The 17,005-nt window shown below is 41.3% G+C and overlaps 1 protein-coding gene across 1 annotated transcript in view; it reads left to right on the top strand.

Moving 5' to 3' along the window:
• Positions 1 to 4,293: 4,293 nt before the first annotated feature.
• Positions 4,294 to 17,005, top strand: part of SERPINI2 (serpin family I member 2) — a 53,582-nt gene continuing 40,870 nt past the window's right edge. Inside the window, exons 1-3 of the mRNA XM_066589982.1 lie at positions 4,294 to 4,312; positions 4,681 to 4,986; positions 14,778 to 15,008. Of these exons, the coding sequence (XP_066446079.1) occupies positions 4,294 to 4,312; positions 4,681 to 4,986; positions 14,778 to 15,008 (556 nt within the window). The remainder of the gene's footprint in view (positions 4,313 to 4,680; positions 4,987 to 14,777; positions 15,009 to 17,005) is intronic.

Raw genomic sequence — 17,005 nt, 5'->3', positions numbered from 1 at the left:
CTCAACGATTTAGAATCGTTGTGTCTAAACCAGTCCTAAAGAAGAGTAGAGAGGGATAATTACCTCACATGATCTAGACTCTATGCTTTTCTTAATACATCCCAAAATTCTGTTTGCCTTTTTGGCTGCTGCATCACATTGTTGACTCATGTTCAGTCTATGATCTATTAGTATACCCAAGTTTTTTTCACATGTGCTGCTTACACCAATTCCTTCCATTCTGTATGCACTTTTTTCATTTTCCTTGCCCACGTGTAGGACTTTGCTTTTCTCCTTGTTAAATACCATTCTGTTAGTTGCCACCCACTGTTCAAGCGTTTCTAGATCTTTTTGAATACTCTCTCTGTCTTCACTAGTGTTAGCGATCCCTCCTAGCTTTGTGTCGTCAGCAAATTTGATCAATTTCCCATCAATTCCCTCCTCCAGATCATTTAAAAAAACGTTGAACAACACTGGGTCCAGGACGACAGAGCCTTGTGTTACCCCACTTGATATATTCTTCTACTTGGATGTGCAGCCATTTATGACCACTCTTTGAGTACGATCACTCAGCCAGTTGTAAATCCACCTAACAGTTGCCTTGTCAATCCCATATTTGGTCATTTTTTAAAATAAGTATGGTATGAGATACTTTGTCAAATGCTTTACTAAAGTCAAGATATACTATATCCACCGCATTTCCCTGATCAACCCAGTCGGTGATTCTGTCATAGAAGGAAATTAGATTTGTCTGGCATGACTTGTTTGTTACAAACCCATGCTGGCTCTGGTTTATTACTCCATTTTTATCCAAGTACTTGCATACATGCTGTTTAATAATTTGTTCAAAGATCTTTCCCGGTATAGAAGTCAGGCTCACAGGCCTGTAGTTTCCTGGATCCACCTTCTTCCCTTTTTTGAAAGTAGGGACAACATTTGCTATTTTTCAATTTGTGGGACTTCTCCTGTTCTCAGGGATTTTTCAAAGATTATGGCAAGTGGTTCAGCAATTATATCTACTGCTTCCTTTAGTATCCTAGGATGCAATTCATCTGGACCTTGAGACTTAAATTCATTAAAGTTAGCTAAGTGTTCCCTCACCATCTCTCTGCTTATAGATAGTCTACATTTTTTTAATTTCACCCAATAGCACAGGGAAGATCAGTCGATGTTCCATCTACTTTCTGAGAGAAAACAGAAGCAAAATAGGAATTTTAAAGTTCGGCCTTCTCAACATCATTCTTTACCAATTCACCATTTTCATCTTGTAAATATCCAACAGCATCTTTGACTTTTCTTTTGCGTTTGACATACCCGTCTTATGATGGAATCAAATAGCACTGAATGGCTTGCATTGATTATACTAGGGTCCATCTTCATATATGCCCTCTGGCATTTTCTTGGAGAAAATAGTATAGTATGCAGTGCTTTTTCACCTGGTATTTTATGCTGAATCTGTGCTCAAGACAAGGAATGAAGTCTCCGACACAGATGTGAATGTAGTCTAGTTTCCCTCTGTGCTCTTTTCTCCCCTGAAGGTTCTTATCAGCTAATTTATGACCACAACAAAGATAAACTTTGTTGTGGTCACAAATTAGCTGATAAGAATGTTCAGGAGAGAAGAGATAAGAGCTGAAAACCAAACTTTCAGTAAAACTCACTGCCTGGATTGAAGTGTATACAGTGATAGGTAGAACTGAAGAAACCAAATGCTACAAAAGTTTTAATAAAACGTCATTGCAAAAATGAATTTCAGTCCAAAATACATGCATTCAAGTAAAATAAAATGCCCCTGCAGGTTTCCATAGTCTTTAAGAATAGCTGGAACTGAAATATTGACATTTTGGAACTCATCCAGCTTAGTCCATATTTGCTAAAACTCGGCTATACTGCCTAGTCTACCTGCCACCTGCTGTTCCACGTTGTAGTTAAATTGGATGAAATTAGTGATGTCTATTATAGAAGAAAGTGTTGTTACTTTCCAGGTTCTTGCATTTTCCACATATGATATACTGGTAATATCCTATTTAACATGCCCATCTGGCACTATCAACTACTAAATCTGTTGTTTCTTAGTGGTATGTCAGTTCTTTTGAGTCCCATATGCTAAAGATATGGGCTCATAGGAGCTGACACGCTGAGTCCATACTTACCTTCCCAGACATTGCCCCACTGTGCACTGTTTAAGTCACTACTGAATGCATCTGGCAAACTACATTGGGCGCTCACAGAATGGGAGGACTAGTTCTAGTGCTTTTAGGACAGTAGGAGTGTACATCTTGCAGTCGGGCATGAAGATGTTTAGCAATTATTATGCACCTTACTGTACAAATGAAAACCTCAATGCTCCTTGCCATTAGATCATGCTGCAGGATTTTTGCAGTCACTCAAGGTTTTTTCCCCAACTGCCTCCTTAGGAATCCGATGGCAGTGGGTGATACCTTCCTCTTTCTGCCATGTCCAGGTAATGTAGCCAGTGTTCCTTTAAGTTTGAACTTGTGATCTAACTTCCAACTGTACCTCTAAGAATATTTAATGCGTTTGCTATCTTTTTGTATCGTTTTCCTTCTTTGTACAAGGCAATGATCTCTTCTCTTAATGGCCTTTTTACATGGCATGATAGTCAGGTAAACAACTGCACAAACGCTGACGTCACCACTAAGGTCATCAGCGCTCATGCAGAGCGTTAACACTAACAGATTTCATCCCTAGATGGCTGGCTTCTCACTCAGTGCTTCACCTTCTATGTTTACACTGAACAACAAGCCTGCAATTCAGCAATGGTTTTTATGTTGACTCAAAGTCAGCGCTAAAAACTTGTGAATGAAAAGTGGGCGATTTTTTTGCATTTACACTGCACGATTATTGCTCAAATTTGTTTATTTGAAGGAATTTTGAGCAATAATCATCCCATGTAAATGGCCCATAACTCGTTGAAGCACTCTCTAGACCAGCAGGAATCTGTACAATTATCATTCAGTGTAAGTGCATGCTCCAACTGAACGACAAACAAAAAGTCATTCGCTTCTACTTCAGTTTCTGTATGCAGAAAACTGAATGTCGGATTACTGTCAATGGACAGGCCAGAACGATTTCTAGCACATAAAAAAGAGCCCTCATCCATATTTCTAGCATGCAATCAAACACAGGGGCATTGATAGGGTTTTAAAAGATTAGGGGCACAAACCCCCCAAGGCATATGATGCACCCCCCCCCCCAAAAAAACCCCAAACATATATAGTTATCATAAAATATTCTTGAAGTTCTCCAGAAGCAAATATTACAATTATACAGTAATTAAATATATTAGCTATATACTGCTACTGAAGAAAACACACTGTACAAACACCAAATTTACCACTCTACAAGGCCCAAATAATACGGCGACACCTCGTGACTGACTATTATTACATACTGGTACTGAATAAAAACCACTGTAGAAAAACTAATATTTAGAGATGAGCGAGCGTTGCCCTTAGCGAGTACCTGCACGCTCGAGAGAAAAGGTTCGGCTGCCGGCGGCGGGCAGGGAGCTGCGGGGGAGAGCGGGGAGGAATGGAGGGGAGATCTCTCTCCCTCTCTCCCCCCCGCTCCCCACTGCTGACTGCCGCAACTCACCACTCCCCCGTGCCGGCACCCGAACCTTTTCTTTTGAGCGGGCAGGTACTCGCTAAGGGCAATGCTCGCTCACATTTGAAGTTGGAAAGTTTTTGCCTTTCTCTCCATCACAGGGTGCTGATTGCAGAACACAAGGTCGCAGAGTGCCATTGGTTTTTTTGCCTTCCTCTGGATCAACATGAGGAAAGGGGTGGAAACAATCTGAACTGGATGGACATTTGTCTTTTTTCAGCCCAGCACACTATGTTATGTTATAGTGCTCTGGCTCCAATGGAGAATGGCACACCAGCATATGGCAACTGTATACATGTTTTGAGGAAGCACAAAAAGTGTTTTAACCATGTAACCCTGAGATAGTTCAATATCAGATTATGCAGAACTTACTTCACTACAATTTCTCTCTTTTTCTATTTCTATCTCTTTAAAAGGGAAAGGGTCAAATTATAAATCATTCCTTTGTCCTTCATTCTCTCAACCCTCCATGTTTTACCAATATTTCCACATACTTAAAAACAAAAGAAATACACTTACAGTCCAAAGGAAGATTTTCAGTAGTTTTAAAAAAAAAGTTTCCAGATAGCAATGTCAACAAACATAGCCTGACATTTAAGAAATTAATCATCGGCCTGACAGATTAAACATGCTATAGCAGCTCCCTCTACATTTCAGAGACATTTACTTTTCTTGTCAGGGGAAATGCTGAGCTGTTTAACAAGTAAGTACTTTATAAGACACAAATAAGTAGCAGAAATGAAGAAAGAAAAAAAACTGCAGAATCAAAGTCTGAAACTTTCATTTCCTCAAGTAACTGTGCATAAAATTAATAGAAAATATAGCGAGTTCAGTATTTGCTTGTTTAATGTAGAATCAAGAATATAATGGAAATACATAAGGTAAGAGGGATGAAGAAAAGGACGTTGTTGTATATTTGTAAGAGCTAAAGCTTGGCAAAATAGCTGAGCAATATTACATTTTATATGCAGACCTGGATCACAGGTAGCTTTATATGAATTGTACAAATTGCTCGGAGACAATAAGAGACAATAGCAATCTAGTTATGTCCTTTGTTCTTGACTTATATAGTTTCCATTTCAGGACCCAGAAGGGTACTTGAGGATTGTATTACAATGAGAAGAACCTTCCTGCTGCTGTTTGCTATGACTCTGGCTGGAGCTACTATAACTAGTGTGGCTCCAAGGCTCTGGGGAGATACCATTACAGAATTTGCTGTGGATCTGTACCGTGCCATACGTTCAGTTGACGCAGAAGAGAACATTATTTTTTCCCCACTTGGTGCTACATTGATTCTAGGAATGATAAAACTGGGAGCAAAAGGAACAACATCACATCAAATAAAGGAAGTTCTTAAGCTGCAGGGAAATCAAGAAAGTGAGTTTCCATTTTATTACTCCCAGACCTGCAGTTTATACACGGGTTTTGGTAGCTAATCAATGCTTCTTTATACTGTCAGCAAATGGGGTTTGCCCTGTCTAAAGCCAATAATGTTAATGTATCAGTGGACTATTTCCGAGCGCAGAACTCAGGAGAGATGAGAAAGATGGGCTTGTAACTGAAACCTATTTGTTTTGCAATCATGTTTGGACAGATTTTCAATCATAGGTGAATACATTCAAAAATTGGATGGAGAAATGGTCTTTGTGGGACTGACAGTGCTATCAATTCACAGCACGTTCACTGTTGTGTGCTGACTTTTATATTTGAGCAAGTTTAGCTTTTTTACCGTTTAACAAATTGTTTTTAGCAAAGTGTAACTTCAACTAAAAGGTATCAGAAATATAAGCAAGAGAGGGGAAGATTTGCGCACCATGCTCCTTTGTTCTTAAAGGGAACCTGTCAGCTTGATCCTACTGTCCAAACTGTGTGCATCGTGCTATAGAGCGGGAGGAGCTGAGCAGATTGATATATAGGTCTATGGGGAAAGATTCATTGTAACTTGTTTTTTTTTTATCTCTGCTCATTCTGAGCTGAAGAGTCCAATGGGCGGAGCTATCAGTGATTAACAGCTGTTTGTGTATGACTGTATATACAGAAATGGCTTTTAATCATTGATAGGACCACCCAAAACGCAGAATTATGAAAGCAATGATTTTCAAGGGTTTCATTCCTATTTGCGATGTTTTCACTCATGCGATGTGGCGTGTAAAAAATTGCAGCAAGTCCTATCTTTCTGCGTTTTGTGCATTTTCTAGCCTTTGTTTCCCTATGGAACCTCCTTTTTATCGCATCGCAATGCACAAACTTGCAATTGTCCTGCGATGCGTTTTTAACATTAGAAACTCCCATTGACTTTTACACAATATATCGCGCAAGAAAATCATGGATGGCAGCGATGCAATGCATGATTTTTCATAAGAAAAAGCACTGCTGATGCTCAAAAATCATCTGAACAAAGCTTTGATTTTGCCACCATTTTCTCGCGATCGCCAGTGTGAATGATCCCTTAGTTTTTCCAGAAGCTGGAGTAGACAGTATAATGATAATTCATTCATCATAATTAATGTTTCTCTACTCATTATCTATGTGACCTCCATTCAGCACCTTAGTGTGTCTTAATGACCAAGTGATTTCTCAAAAGTTTTTTCATCATCTCATTTCATGAGCCATAACATTTTTATTTTTTGTTTAAATAGCTGCATATGGGCTTACATTTAGTGGGACAAGTTGCATTTTTTTAATGGCACCGTTTTGAGATACATATAATGTATTCTTTAACATTTATCGGTTTTTTTTAGTGGGGACAAATAAAAATGAAATTCTATATATATAATTTCTTTGTATTTATTTTATTTTTTTGGAGCGGGGGTGTTCTTATGATGTTCATTGTGCAATGTAATTGACATGAAAAATTTGTTCTCTGGGTCAATGCAATTATTGCTGTACCAAATTTATATAGCTTTTTATGCCTAAAGGCTCATTTACACGTAAAGACCATCTTTCAAAAGATTGAAATATTGACAGTTCAAGCGATCATTTTGCATAAAGTACTAATGAGCACTAATGCCCATTAGCACTTTATCAGCATCATTTGCATGTAAATGTGCCTCTAGCAGCTGTTTACAAATCCCAGCATGTGGTCTGCACCTTGCACTCAGCTGCATTGTCTTCGCAGGGGCTGCAGTGGGCTGTCAGCAGAATACAATGTAATCAGCTGCTCCTGTGGAGAACACAGTGTGCAGTCACTCCTGTCTCTCTCCAGCTGAACAATGGATCAATGAATGGCTGAGTGCTGCTTCTGATTGGTCGCAGTGCTCAGCCAATCAGAGGCAGCGCTTTCAGGAAGCAGGAATTTTTCAATCCCTGGCCGCAAGAAAGACAGAAGAAGACTGACAGGGACTGGGGAGGAGAGCCGGACAGCGCGCCTAGGTTAACTAGTCTGAGTTAACTATTTTTTTTCTACAGTTAGGGATGATTTTCAGGTTAGGGCTTATATTTCAAGTATCTCCCCCCCCCCCCCCCCCCCAGCTGCTCCGGCCTCATTGAAAGCAATGGAATAGTATCGGGTCCTGTGCCACAGCTATGACAGGGGATTATTTCATTGATTGTTTGATCGCCTGCACTACATATGTATTATGGCTATGACCATCAGACTATTAGACTCTATTCAGTCCATCACATACATGGACTTTATTGTTAGGCCAACAGCTGCCATGGCAACCTATTAGAACTGTATGATTACATTGCAGCAGGGCCATTGGGTGACAGAAGGAGCGACCTCCCACTGAAAGCACTATTTATCACAGCATCTAAGGGGTGAAATAACCAAGGAGATAGATAGATAGAGAGAGAGAGAGAGAGAGAGAGAGAGAGACAGATGCATTGACATTAAATGAAAATACGTCTGAAAACTACATTGCTAAAGATGCATTATAGAAAAAGTTTTTCATTGACACAGAAGTACCATGTGAAGGGGGTTATGGAATACTTTCTGTCTATGATATACCTAGAATTTGTAGAAATGTTTCCCAATCTACACAGGTGAAGGCAAAGTCTGAACAGGTTGTTACAGATAGTTCAGCTACCGTTCATGTGGCAGTTAGCTTAAATATGGTAGAGAGGAGAAATAGTGAAGAAAATGCATGTAGTACTACAAGTGAAGGGATCCTAGAGACAGGAGTTGCCTCTGGAGTTTCCTGTGAAACTGTACTAGTTGTTGGCAGGGCAAGAGATAGTAAAAATGCAAGGAGGAAGAAAAAGAGAAAGAAGACTGCTACTAGTAAAACAGAAGATGTAGTCAGTTTAGACCCTGTGGTCTAAAGTGAGACAGACAGTGAACACTTGCTCAGACTTAAAGAGGAACTTGCCACAATGTGTGCTCTAACAAATGCTCTGCTGAGGCAAAGGTTACTGATAGGGAAGGAGACAGAGATACTCCAGAGGAAAAGAGAGGATGCTCTCAAAGAAGCCACTCAGTGTAAACAGGACTTAAGGAATTGGGAAGTGAGACAAAGAAATATGCGGGCTATCTTTCAAAAGTGTACAAGAAGATACAAGACTAGAGATGAGCGAATATACTCGTTTCGAGTAATTACTCGATCGAGCACCGCAATTTTCGAGTACTTCCGTACTCGGGTGAAAAGATTTGGTGGGCGCCGGGGGGAGGTGTGGTGGAGCGGGGGGTAGCAGCGGGGAACAGGGGGGAGCCCTCTCTCTCTCCCTCTCCCCCCACTCCCCGCTGCAACCCCCCGCTCACCCACGGCGCCCCCCAAATCTTTTCACCCGAGTACGGAAGTACTCAAAAATCGTGGCGCCCGGGTGAAAAAGGGGCGTGGCTGAGTAGGTTCGCTCATCTCTATACAAGATCTAAAAAATGTAGCCAAAGATTAAGTGGATTGCAGATTATGTCTGGAAGCTGAAACTGCACAGCGTGAACAGGACCTTAAGAAAATGCAAATAAAAGCCCAAGAGTTACAGATGACTTGTTGCAAGTCAGAAGGAAAGTCTACAGATTTGCGTAACCAAATTGTGGAGTTGAAAATGCGGTTACCTAAGAAAAATGGTGAATTGGAGTCTCAGATAAGTGAGCTCAAAGAAAACCTATAAGCGGAGAAAGCTGCTTGCAGCCAGGCAGAGAAGCACATAGAGGTTTTGAAAGTCAGGAAGCACTCCAAGAGCAAGTGGTGACCCAGCTACAAATAACCTTGGATGAGGAAGCTGAAGTATATGAAACCCAGATGCAGAAGCTGACTGAACAGCTAGAGCAAACTGAAAAGGTAAAAGAAACCTTGGAAGAGGCCAAACAGGCTTTGGAAAGTGAATATACTGGTCTGACCCATGAGGTGAAGGCGCTATTGAAAGAAAAGCATGACTTTGAGTGCAAGTGAAACACAGTAGAGATGCAGCTTCAAGAGCTATAAGTAAAAATTACTCAGGGTGACAGAGTACAGGTAGAGCTGTCTGAGAAGGTGCACAGACTGCAGGTGGAATGTGAAGCTCAGAGTGAAGAGTATCAAAAACTGGTGCAAGAAGAGGTATGCCAGAGGCTTGGCCTTAGTGCACACCCAAAGAGATTGGTAGATGAGAGAAATGTATTCCTCAAGCAGTTAGAGGAAGATGCAGAAACTAAGAGAAACCTGTTAAATTAATAAGTGATTTCAACACTTCAGGCTCAGGTGTCAGGTATGGATAAAAAAATGGGAAAGAATACTGCATGCTTGGATTCTGTTGAAGAGCTGAAGAGAGAAATTCAAAAGAGAATTAGGAGCTACAAATCAATGGTATGAGGAAAAACCAGTTGCTTATGATAAACTTGAGAAGTTTAAAACAAGTCTTCAGCAGGAATTAGAAGATATTACTGTGAAGATTGGTCACCAACATCAGATTGTATCCAAACTGGAGAAGAAACAGAAGAATGTGTAAACAGGGGCTTACTAAAGAGAAAATAAAATCTTCAAGATATTCCATTAAACATGAGCGTACTGAGGAAAGGGCTCGTAAGAAAGTGATTGAAGCGCCAACCTTGACACGCACCCTGGAAGTGGTGTCAGAGAAAAAGGCTGTGTTTCATAGGTTCGCCAAGAAGCTTAGCGTGAAGATGATACACTGGGTATTGAATAGACATGTTGCTGGAAGGAAAGCTCAGAGACTAGAGAGGTCTAAGACCCAGTTCAGACAATGAGTAAAAGGAAAAGAAGATCTTGTTGAAGACTTGTATAAAAGGAGATACAAGCAGTGAATTATGCATAGAAAGTGACCTGCGCGCTACAAGGGAACAGTTTGTAAAAATTGGGAAAGTCTTGAGGGAAGATATCGCCTCTGTAAACACTAGTAAACACAGTGAGAAGGTGAGGGCTGAGCAACCCTCTAAAGAGACCAAACAGAAGGCAGAAGGTGAGGCTGCTGAAGCTGAGACGGGTACTAAAGAATTACAGACTGGATAAGAAGCCTCAACAGTTGCAGGTGAAAAAAGTCATGTAAAAGAAGTCGCAGAGAGAAGCAAAACAGAGTCTGTAGAAGCAGACTCTACACAAGGACCAGAAGAGGTGCAAGGTCGAGAGGTGACAGCTAGGAAAGGGCCACTTAAGGAAGGTTTTAGTGTTACAGAACATTAAATTGCTCTGATAGCCCTCTAAGACCTATTGTTCTTGACATATTCAACAAAAAATCTGAATATAGATGCACAGTGACTTTGCAATGGAACCCGACTTTGTGTCAAACAATAAATGCCTCATGTGATTGAGGCTGCAATACTGACTGGCTGTGGTCAGAATGAAGATGGTTTTATTCCTCAGAGGGATTTTGATCACATTTGCTTCTTTTGGTATACTCCAGGAAGCCTTTGTAACACATTATTAAATTAGCAAATTACTGAGTACGTCACTGTCCCCCTATTTCTCTAATCCACATTCCCACATCGTTAAATACTGAATTTAACGATCAGCTAACAGTGCCCAAAAAACACATGATGGGCGCATATTTAGATGCACCAATGATCGCTAAAACAATCGCCGATTAGCGTTTTTGTAGCGATCATCGGCTGGTGTAAATGGGCCTTTATAGTCTACATTTTTTTTTTTCCTTTTTATTTTAATGCTGTTTTGTGTGTATTTGTATTCTACTTACCCTTTTGTAAATATTTCCTTTTGTATATTTTTACGTAAGCACTGCTAACCTTTTTTAGGATAAAAAGCTTTAAACTTTATTTAGTCTGCCCTTGCCCCTTTTAATCAATCCATAACCCTGGAGATGTTTGGGTTCCATCTTGTACGAGCACAGGAGCTGAATATAAGTCGACCTGCAGTCTGCCCCTGGGTGCCGTACACCACAAGTTGTGACCATCGGACCCGTTAACCCTGAATCTGTGACAACAATCATTTACCATTTCCCTTTAAGAACCTACAGTTTCCTTTTCGATTTTTCTTTTGTGATGACAATTAACAAGGCACAAGGCCAGTCCCTGAAAACTGCCGGTGTCAACTTAGAACAACCATGCTCCTCTCATGGACAACTGTATGCTGTCTGCTCTAAAGTTGGCTCAGGCAGAAACCTTTACATACTTGCATCAGAGAACAAGACAGCAAGTGTAGTCCACCCAAGAGTGCTGTCTTAGATTTCTAAGAAATTAGAATGGAAATAGACCTGTGCAAAGCTAGGTAATTCTGTTAGCTATTGATAAGACTACAGAATGCATTAAACTCCTACATACCCTCTAGTGGCAGCTGCAAGTAACTATAATTTTACCTATGTTTGAATCACAAAAACAGACACATCACAGACAGATCAAAAACATAAAATGATCACTAGTTTAAAACTAAAAATAGGTTTTTCAATTATTACAAAAAATAAAAAGCATGAAAAGTTTAAAAAAAACTCATTTTCCATTTTTAACAAAAAAAAATCAAAACACTGAATAAATTAACATATTTGGTATCCGTGTGTCCTTAAAAAAGTCTGATCTATTAAAATAATGCATTAGTTATCCTACATGGTGAATGCCATCTCACCAAAAAACACCAGAATTGCACTTTTTTGGTGACCCAGTCTGCAAGGAAACAATTTTATGCAAAGCAATCAAAAGTCGTGTGTGCCCCAAAATTGTACTAATAGGTAACTGTAGGTCTCCCTGCAATAATGAGACCTCACACAGCTTCATTGACAGAAAAATATAAAACTGATTAGAAGTTGGTGACAGAAAATACTTTTTTTTTAAAGCAGCACAATAGAAAGCCTGTATAAATTTGGTATTGTCATAATAAAAATGACCCATAGAATTAAGTTAATTTGTCATTTTTAGCTCATCGTCTACATCATAAAAGTAACACCACTACCCCCACCCTCCAAAAAGGTTCAGTAGCAGTTTTTTTTTCATTTCACCCCACCTATAAAATTTTTTACGTTTTCCAATAATGAAAAAACAAGAAATGGCCATGTCCTCAAGAGGTTAATGTGTCCAGTGCTGATGAAAAAGTGTTGCTTCTAGTGCTCTGTTTCTAATTGGCTTGTCTGCAGAATAGCATGAATCACTCTTTCGACCTTTGTATACAAGTAGCAAGGCAATGGGACTGGGCATGTGCAAGGTGCAGGTGTTTAATTGTAAATGGGGGTGGTAGAGGAAAGACGGCAAAACAGTTCCTGCAATACAACAAAACTTGTGATGTAAACGCTACCCCATAGGAGGGTACAAACTCACAATTCCAAACATTATGGGCCTACTGTCCACTATGGTAAACAGTCTATCATGCAGGCCCTGCAGCTTCAATGGGTCAACTGTATACAAACAGCTGTTAACCAGCCTTTGTGTATGTGAATAGCCAACAGTGTCGTTATTGACCAGTCTTTCCTCAGTTTCCACTCCCGAAGGGGGACTTTCTTGATACATGGGGTGATGTCAGCTGGCTGTCACAGCTCAGAGTCTACTCTCCTGCCGTGACGTCCACTCATCAGAGGCATGCACTCTTCTTGCAGTCTTGCAGCTCCAGAGAACATAGGGACCAATGCATGGGTCGAAGGCGACACTAACCCCTATGCCGCCTTCCTTCTGGACAACGGCTGCCTCTTCACAGCCTCAGATTCCTCTGGCACCCACATTGGTCTGTGACCTCAATTTTTGTCTTGGACTGCAGCCATCATCAACATTACCTCTGGTCATGGTGGGAAGGAAGACTCCCTCTCCTCCCTAATGTTTGGGGTTTACTGTTCAGACACTGCAAAGGAATAGCGTGGAACGGCATCGTACTTTTTGCACTATGCTGCCCTCTTTGGGTTATGTTTTGTATTTACAAATGATGTCTTCAAGCAGAGGAGCGAATGAGTTCCTCCAATCCCTTACAGTTGTGTGACCACTGCAGCTGGGCATATTTAATGGAAGCTCTGAGGTGGAACAAAAACACCAGAGGGTGCCAAAATAAGTATGTATAAGGCCTGTGCATGTGCCTCAGTAAAAAAATATGCACCGATTAAATTGGCTAATTAGTCTGAGTTCCAGATGTGTTCTTTTTCCTGCACAATCACGCAGTATTTCATGCTTCTCCTAGCTATATTTTGCATGCAGTTGAGCAAACCCATTGACTTCTATGGGGACTTTGAGTAAGCAAATGTGCAGAAAATAGAGCATGCTGCGTGTTTTTTTGCACGACTGAAATGTGCAGGAAAAATATGCCCATGCGAATGAACCCATTGAAATCAGTGAGTTATATTCTCTGTGTATTGCGCTTGCAAATTTTTTGTGTGCAAATGTGAAGCTGGCCTTAAGATGAAACAGAATCCAAACACAACCTGTTCTACCTGTTATTTGTTTGCCGTTTAGTTGTTCACAACCTCAATGACCCTATATGTGAGCTCCTTCCATGTTTTTTGGTTTTGCACTGCTTCTCTCAGTTGTGTGATATCCAGTATCAGCTCTGACAGTATCAGCCATCGTGTTCTTTGGCAGCCGGGTCTTCTTTTGCTACTGATCTGCCCAAGCATTATAGATTTTTCTAGCAACTCTGCTCACATTACATGGCCAAAATACGTGAGTCTGAGTCCGGCCATCTTACCCTCCAGTGATAAATCGGGTCTTATACGATTCAGGACTTCTCTGTTTGTTACTCTCGCCGTCCAGGGCATACGCAGCAGCTTTCGCCAGCACCACAGCTCAAACGCATCAATCCTCCTTTCAGCTTTTTTCGCAGTCCAGCTTTCACATCCATACATGGCTATGAGGAAAACAGTGGTTTGCACTATCCTGCGTTTAGTTGCTATACCGATATCCCTACTTTTCCAGATTTCGCCCATATTTAACATTACACTTCGCCCCAAGGCTATCCTACGCTTTATCTCTGGCATAGATTCTCCAGCCTGGTCAACTTTTGAACCAAGGAAGATGAAGTCTCGCATACATTCTATGACCTCATTGTCGATTGTGATTTGAATTTGGCCTTTTTTTGCAGTTGTCATAATTTTTGCTTTCTTTAAATTCAGGTAGAAGCCCATTCTTTCACTTTCAGTTTCAGGGCTTACACATATGGGTGTGATTTAGCCCGTTATGTGGCTGTGATTTTCATAATGGGACAAAACAAAACCATTGATTTCAATGATTTCGCTTCCATTATCGGGATTCCCGTGTGTCATTACAAATAATAGAACTTGCCCTATCTTTACTACTACCTGGGAGAAAGACACAGCAGGACCTATCTTTCCGCTTCTTTTTCAAACTTTCGCACTGAACCCTGGTTTATGTGCCAATACGCCCATGTGTTCTTGCCCTAATCTGACATATCAGCTGCTTCAGACCAGCTTCTGTTCTTCCTACATAGTACTGACTGCTGACACAGATCAAACACATTCCCTGTGTATTGCCAGTTATTACTATTATGTGTATATAGATCCATAGAGGGGATACAGGACTGGGGGAGCACTTTCATTAATCAAGTCTTTCATGTCTTTGCAATTCCATAGATTGGGGTGTTCTGGATTGTTCGGCTTTTCTTACTAAGGAAATGAAAACGAATTATATTTGTGTTATAGGGACAAGCGCTATTTTCCACATCCTATTTCATATCCTTACTATGGCCCCTCCCTGGCACGCTGTATACTATATCTGGGCAATCATTCTTATAATGTACCGTATATGTCACAGTGCAAGGCAGGGAATACATCCTTGTGTTAAGTCTTAGTATAATGCAATTTTTGTGTTTACTTTGATCAATAAAATCCACTAACACACAACTCATGTTTTCTAGGTGAGGAGTTTTCTGGGCTCCAAAAGCTGCTTGCTGTCATTTCAGAAGAAAATAAAGAATTTACATTTAATCTTGCAAATGCCCTCTACCTTCAAGAAGGCTTCCACGTGAAGGAGCAGTATCTCCATAGCAACAGAGATTTTTTCAAGAGTGAAATAAAGCTGGTGAATTTCCAAGATTTGAAAGCTTCTGCTGAAATAATAAGTGCATGGGTAGAAATGCAAACAAATGGTAATCTATACATTCTGCTCAGATAACAAAAATGTTTAGTTGTCCTTTTGTTCTGCTCGGAAATGGTGTTCGCTGTGAAGTGTATGAGTAAGAATGCTCGGCTCACATAGACGTAAATTGGAAGTCTTGATACTGCTGTAAGCAACCAGTGTGAGAAACAAACATAAATGCGATATGAAGAAAAACTCAGACAAAGTCCTTTGGCAGTCTCCCCTCCGATAAACAATAGCTTACCAGGAAATCTGTGTAGGTCGTGGCCATCATCTTCCTCTCTCTCTGACAGCCGTGAATGGAAATCCAGCATCAGTCAACTTAATCTATTCTGAATAAGACTGACATATTGTATCATTGTGGTGGTCTCCCAGGTCACTGCTGCTGTTAGGGGGCTAAAAAAAGTCTTCTAAATAATTACAAAGGGCAATTTGGACTTTACTAGTGATTAGAGATGAGCGAGCGTACTCGATAAGGCAAACTATTCGAGCGAGTAGTGCCTTATTTGAGTACCTGCCCGCTCGTCTCTAAAGATTTGGGTGCCGGCGGGGGAGAGCGGTGAGTTGCGTGAGTGAGCAGGGGGGAGCAGGGGGAAGAGAGTGAGAGAGAGATCTTTCCCCGTTCCTCCCCGACGCTCCCCGTTCCCCGCCAGCACCCGAATCTTTTGAGACGAGCGGGCAGGTACTCGCATAAGGCCCTACTCGCTTGAGTAATTTGCCTTAGCAAGTACGCTCGCTCATCTCTACTAGTGATGCAAATTAGGTTAGGGCTCCATAGGGACATCTGGTCACCTGCTGATCATGGATAGATTGTAGTATCACCTTGTGTTAAGCGTGACCTCTATGTCTCCATATCCCACCAATATAGCCCTTGCCTTTGTTTGCACAGATTTACTTGCTGCTGCTGATTGAAGCAAATAGAGCAGCTATATATACGTAGGAGTGCATGCAGCGTACATCATATCCAATTTGATTTTGGTATTGTGGTTTGGGCTCTGTAGAAAGACTTCCACATATTTGTACTATTAAAGGGCCACTCTGGTAGTTTTTTTTATCATTCATTATTTAGCTATCCGCCCAATATATATAAGTGAGCTGGTGTTAACTTAGTTAGTTCTTCCTTTCTGTCTGAGGCCTTAGACAGACGGGCGTTTTTTCGCGCGATTTGCGCATGCGTCCGGCGATTTTATAAAACCATTGCTTTGCAATGGTATCGGACACATGAGTGCTTTTTATGCGCTCGTCCGATAAATTATAGAACAGAAATCGCAGATCGCACCTATCTGCGATCTGCGATTCCTGTTCTCTTCTCTATGTGCGCTCAATGGGGCCGGCGGCAGCAGCGCCGACCCCATTGAGAACATATACTACAAAGATCCTTCTCCTCTGCCACAGCTGTAACAGCTGTGGCAGAGAAGAATGATGTTTGCCCATTGAATTCAATGGAGCCGGCAATACAGCCGGCTCCATTGAAAGCAATGGGCTGCCGGCGATCGCGGGATGAATTTTCGGGAAGGGGTTAAATATATAAGCCTTTCCCTGCAATTCATCCAGAAATGTGTAGAAATAAAAAAAATATATATATACTCACCTTGTCCCGGCAGACGGAGTTCAGCGCGGCCGTCGGCAGTTCTCTGAACTGCTCTCTGTAGTATTCAGCAGCCGGGGATCTAAAATCCCCGCCTGCTGAATGAGCTGCCTCTGATTGGTCACAGCCTAACCAATCAGAGGCAGCTCTCACTCACACCCATTCATAAATTCATGAATGGGTGTGAGTGAGAGCTGCCTCTGATTGGCTCAGCGCAGGGACCAATCAGGGGCAGCTCTCACTCACACCCATTCATGAATTCATGAATGGGTGTGAGTGAGAGCTGCCTCTGATTGGCTCAGTGCAGGGACCAATCAGAGGCAGCTCATTCAGCAGGCGGGGATTTTAGATCCCCGGCTGCTGAATACTACAGAGAGCAGTTCAGAGAACTGCCGCCGGCCGCGCTGAACTCCGTCTGC

The sequence above is a fragment of the Eleutherodactylus coqui genome, chromosome 1 (assembly GCF_035609145.1).
Source record: "Eleutherodactylus coqui strain aEleCoq1 chromosome 1, aEleCoq1.hap1, whole genome shotgun sequence".
NCBI lineage: Eukaryota > Metazoa > Chordata > Amphibia > Anura > Eleutherodactylidae > Eleutherodactylus > Eleutherodactylus coqui.
The sequence above is the reverse complement of the archived record's forward strand: the minus strand, read 5'-3'. Positions and strand labels throughout refer to the sequence as shown.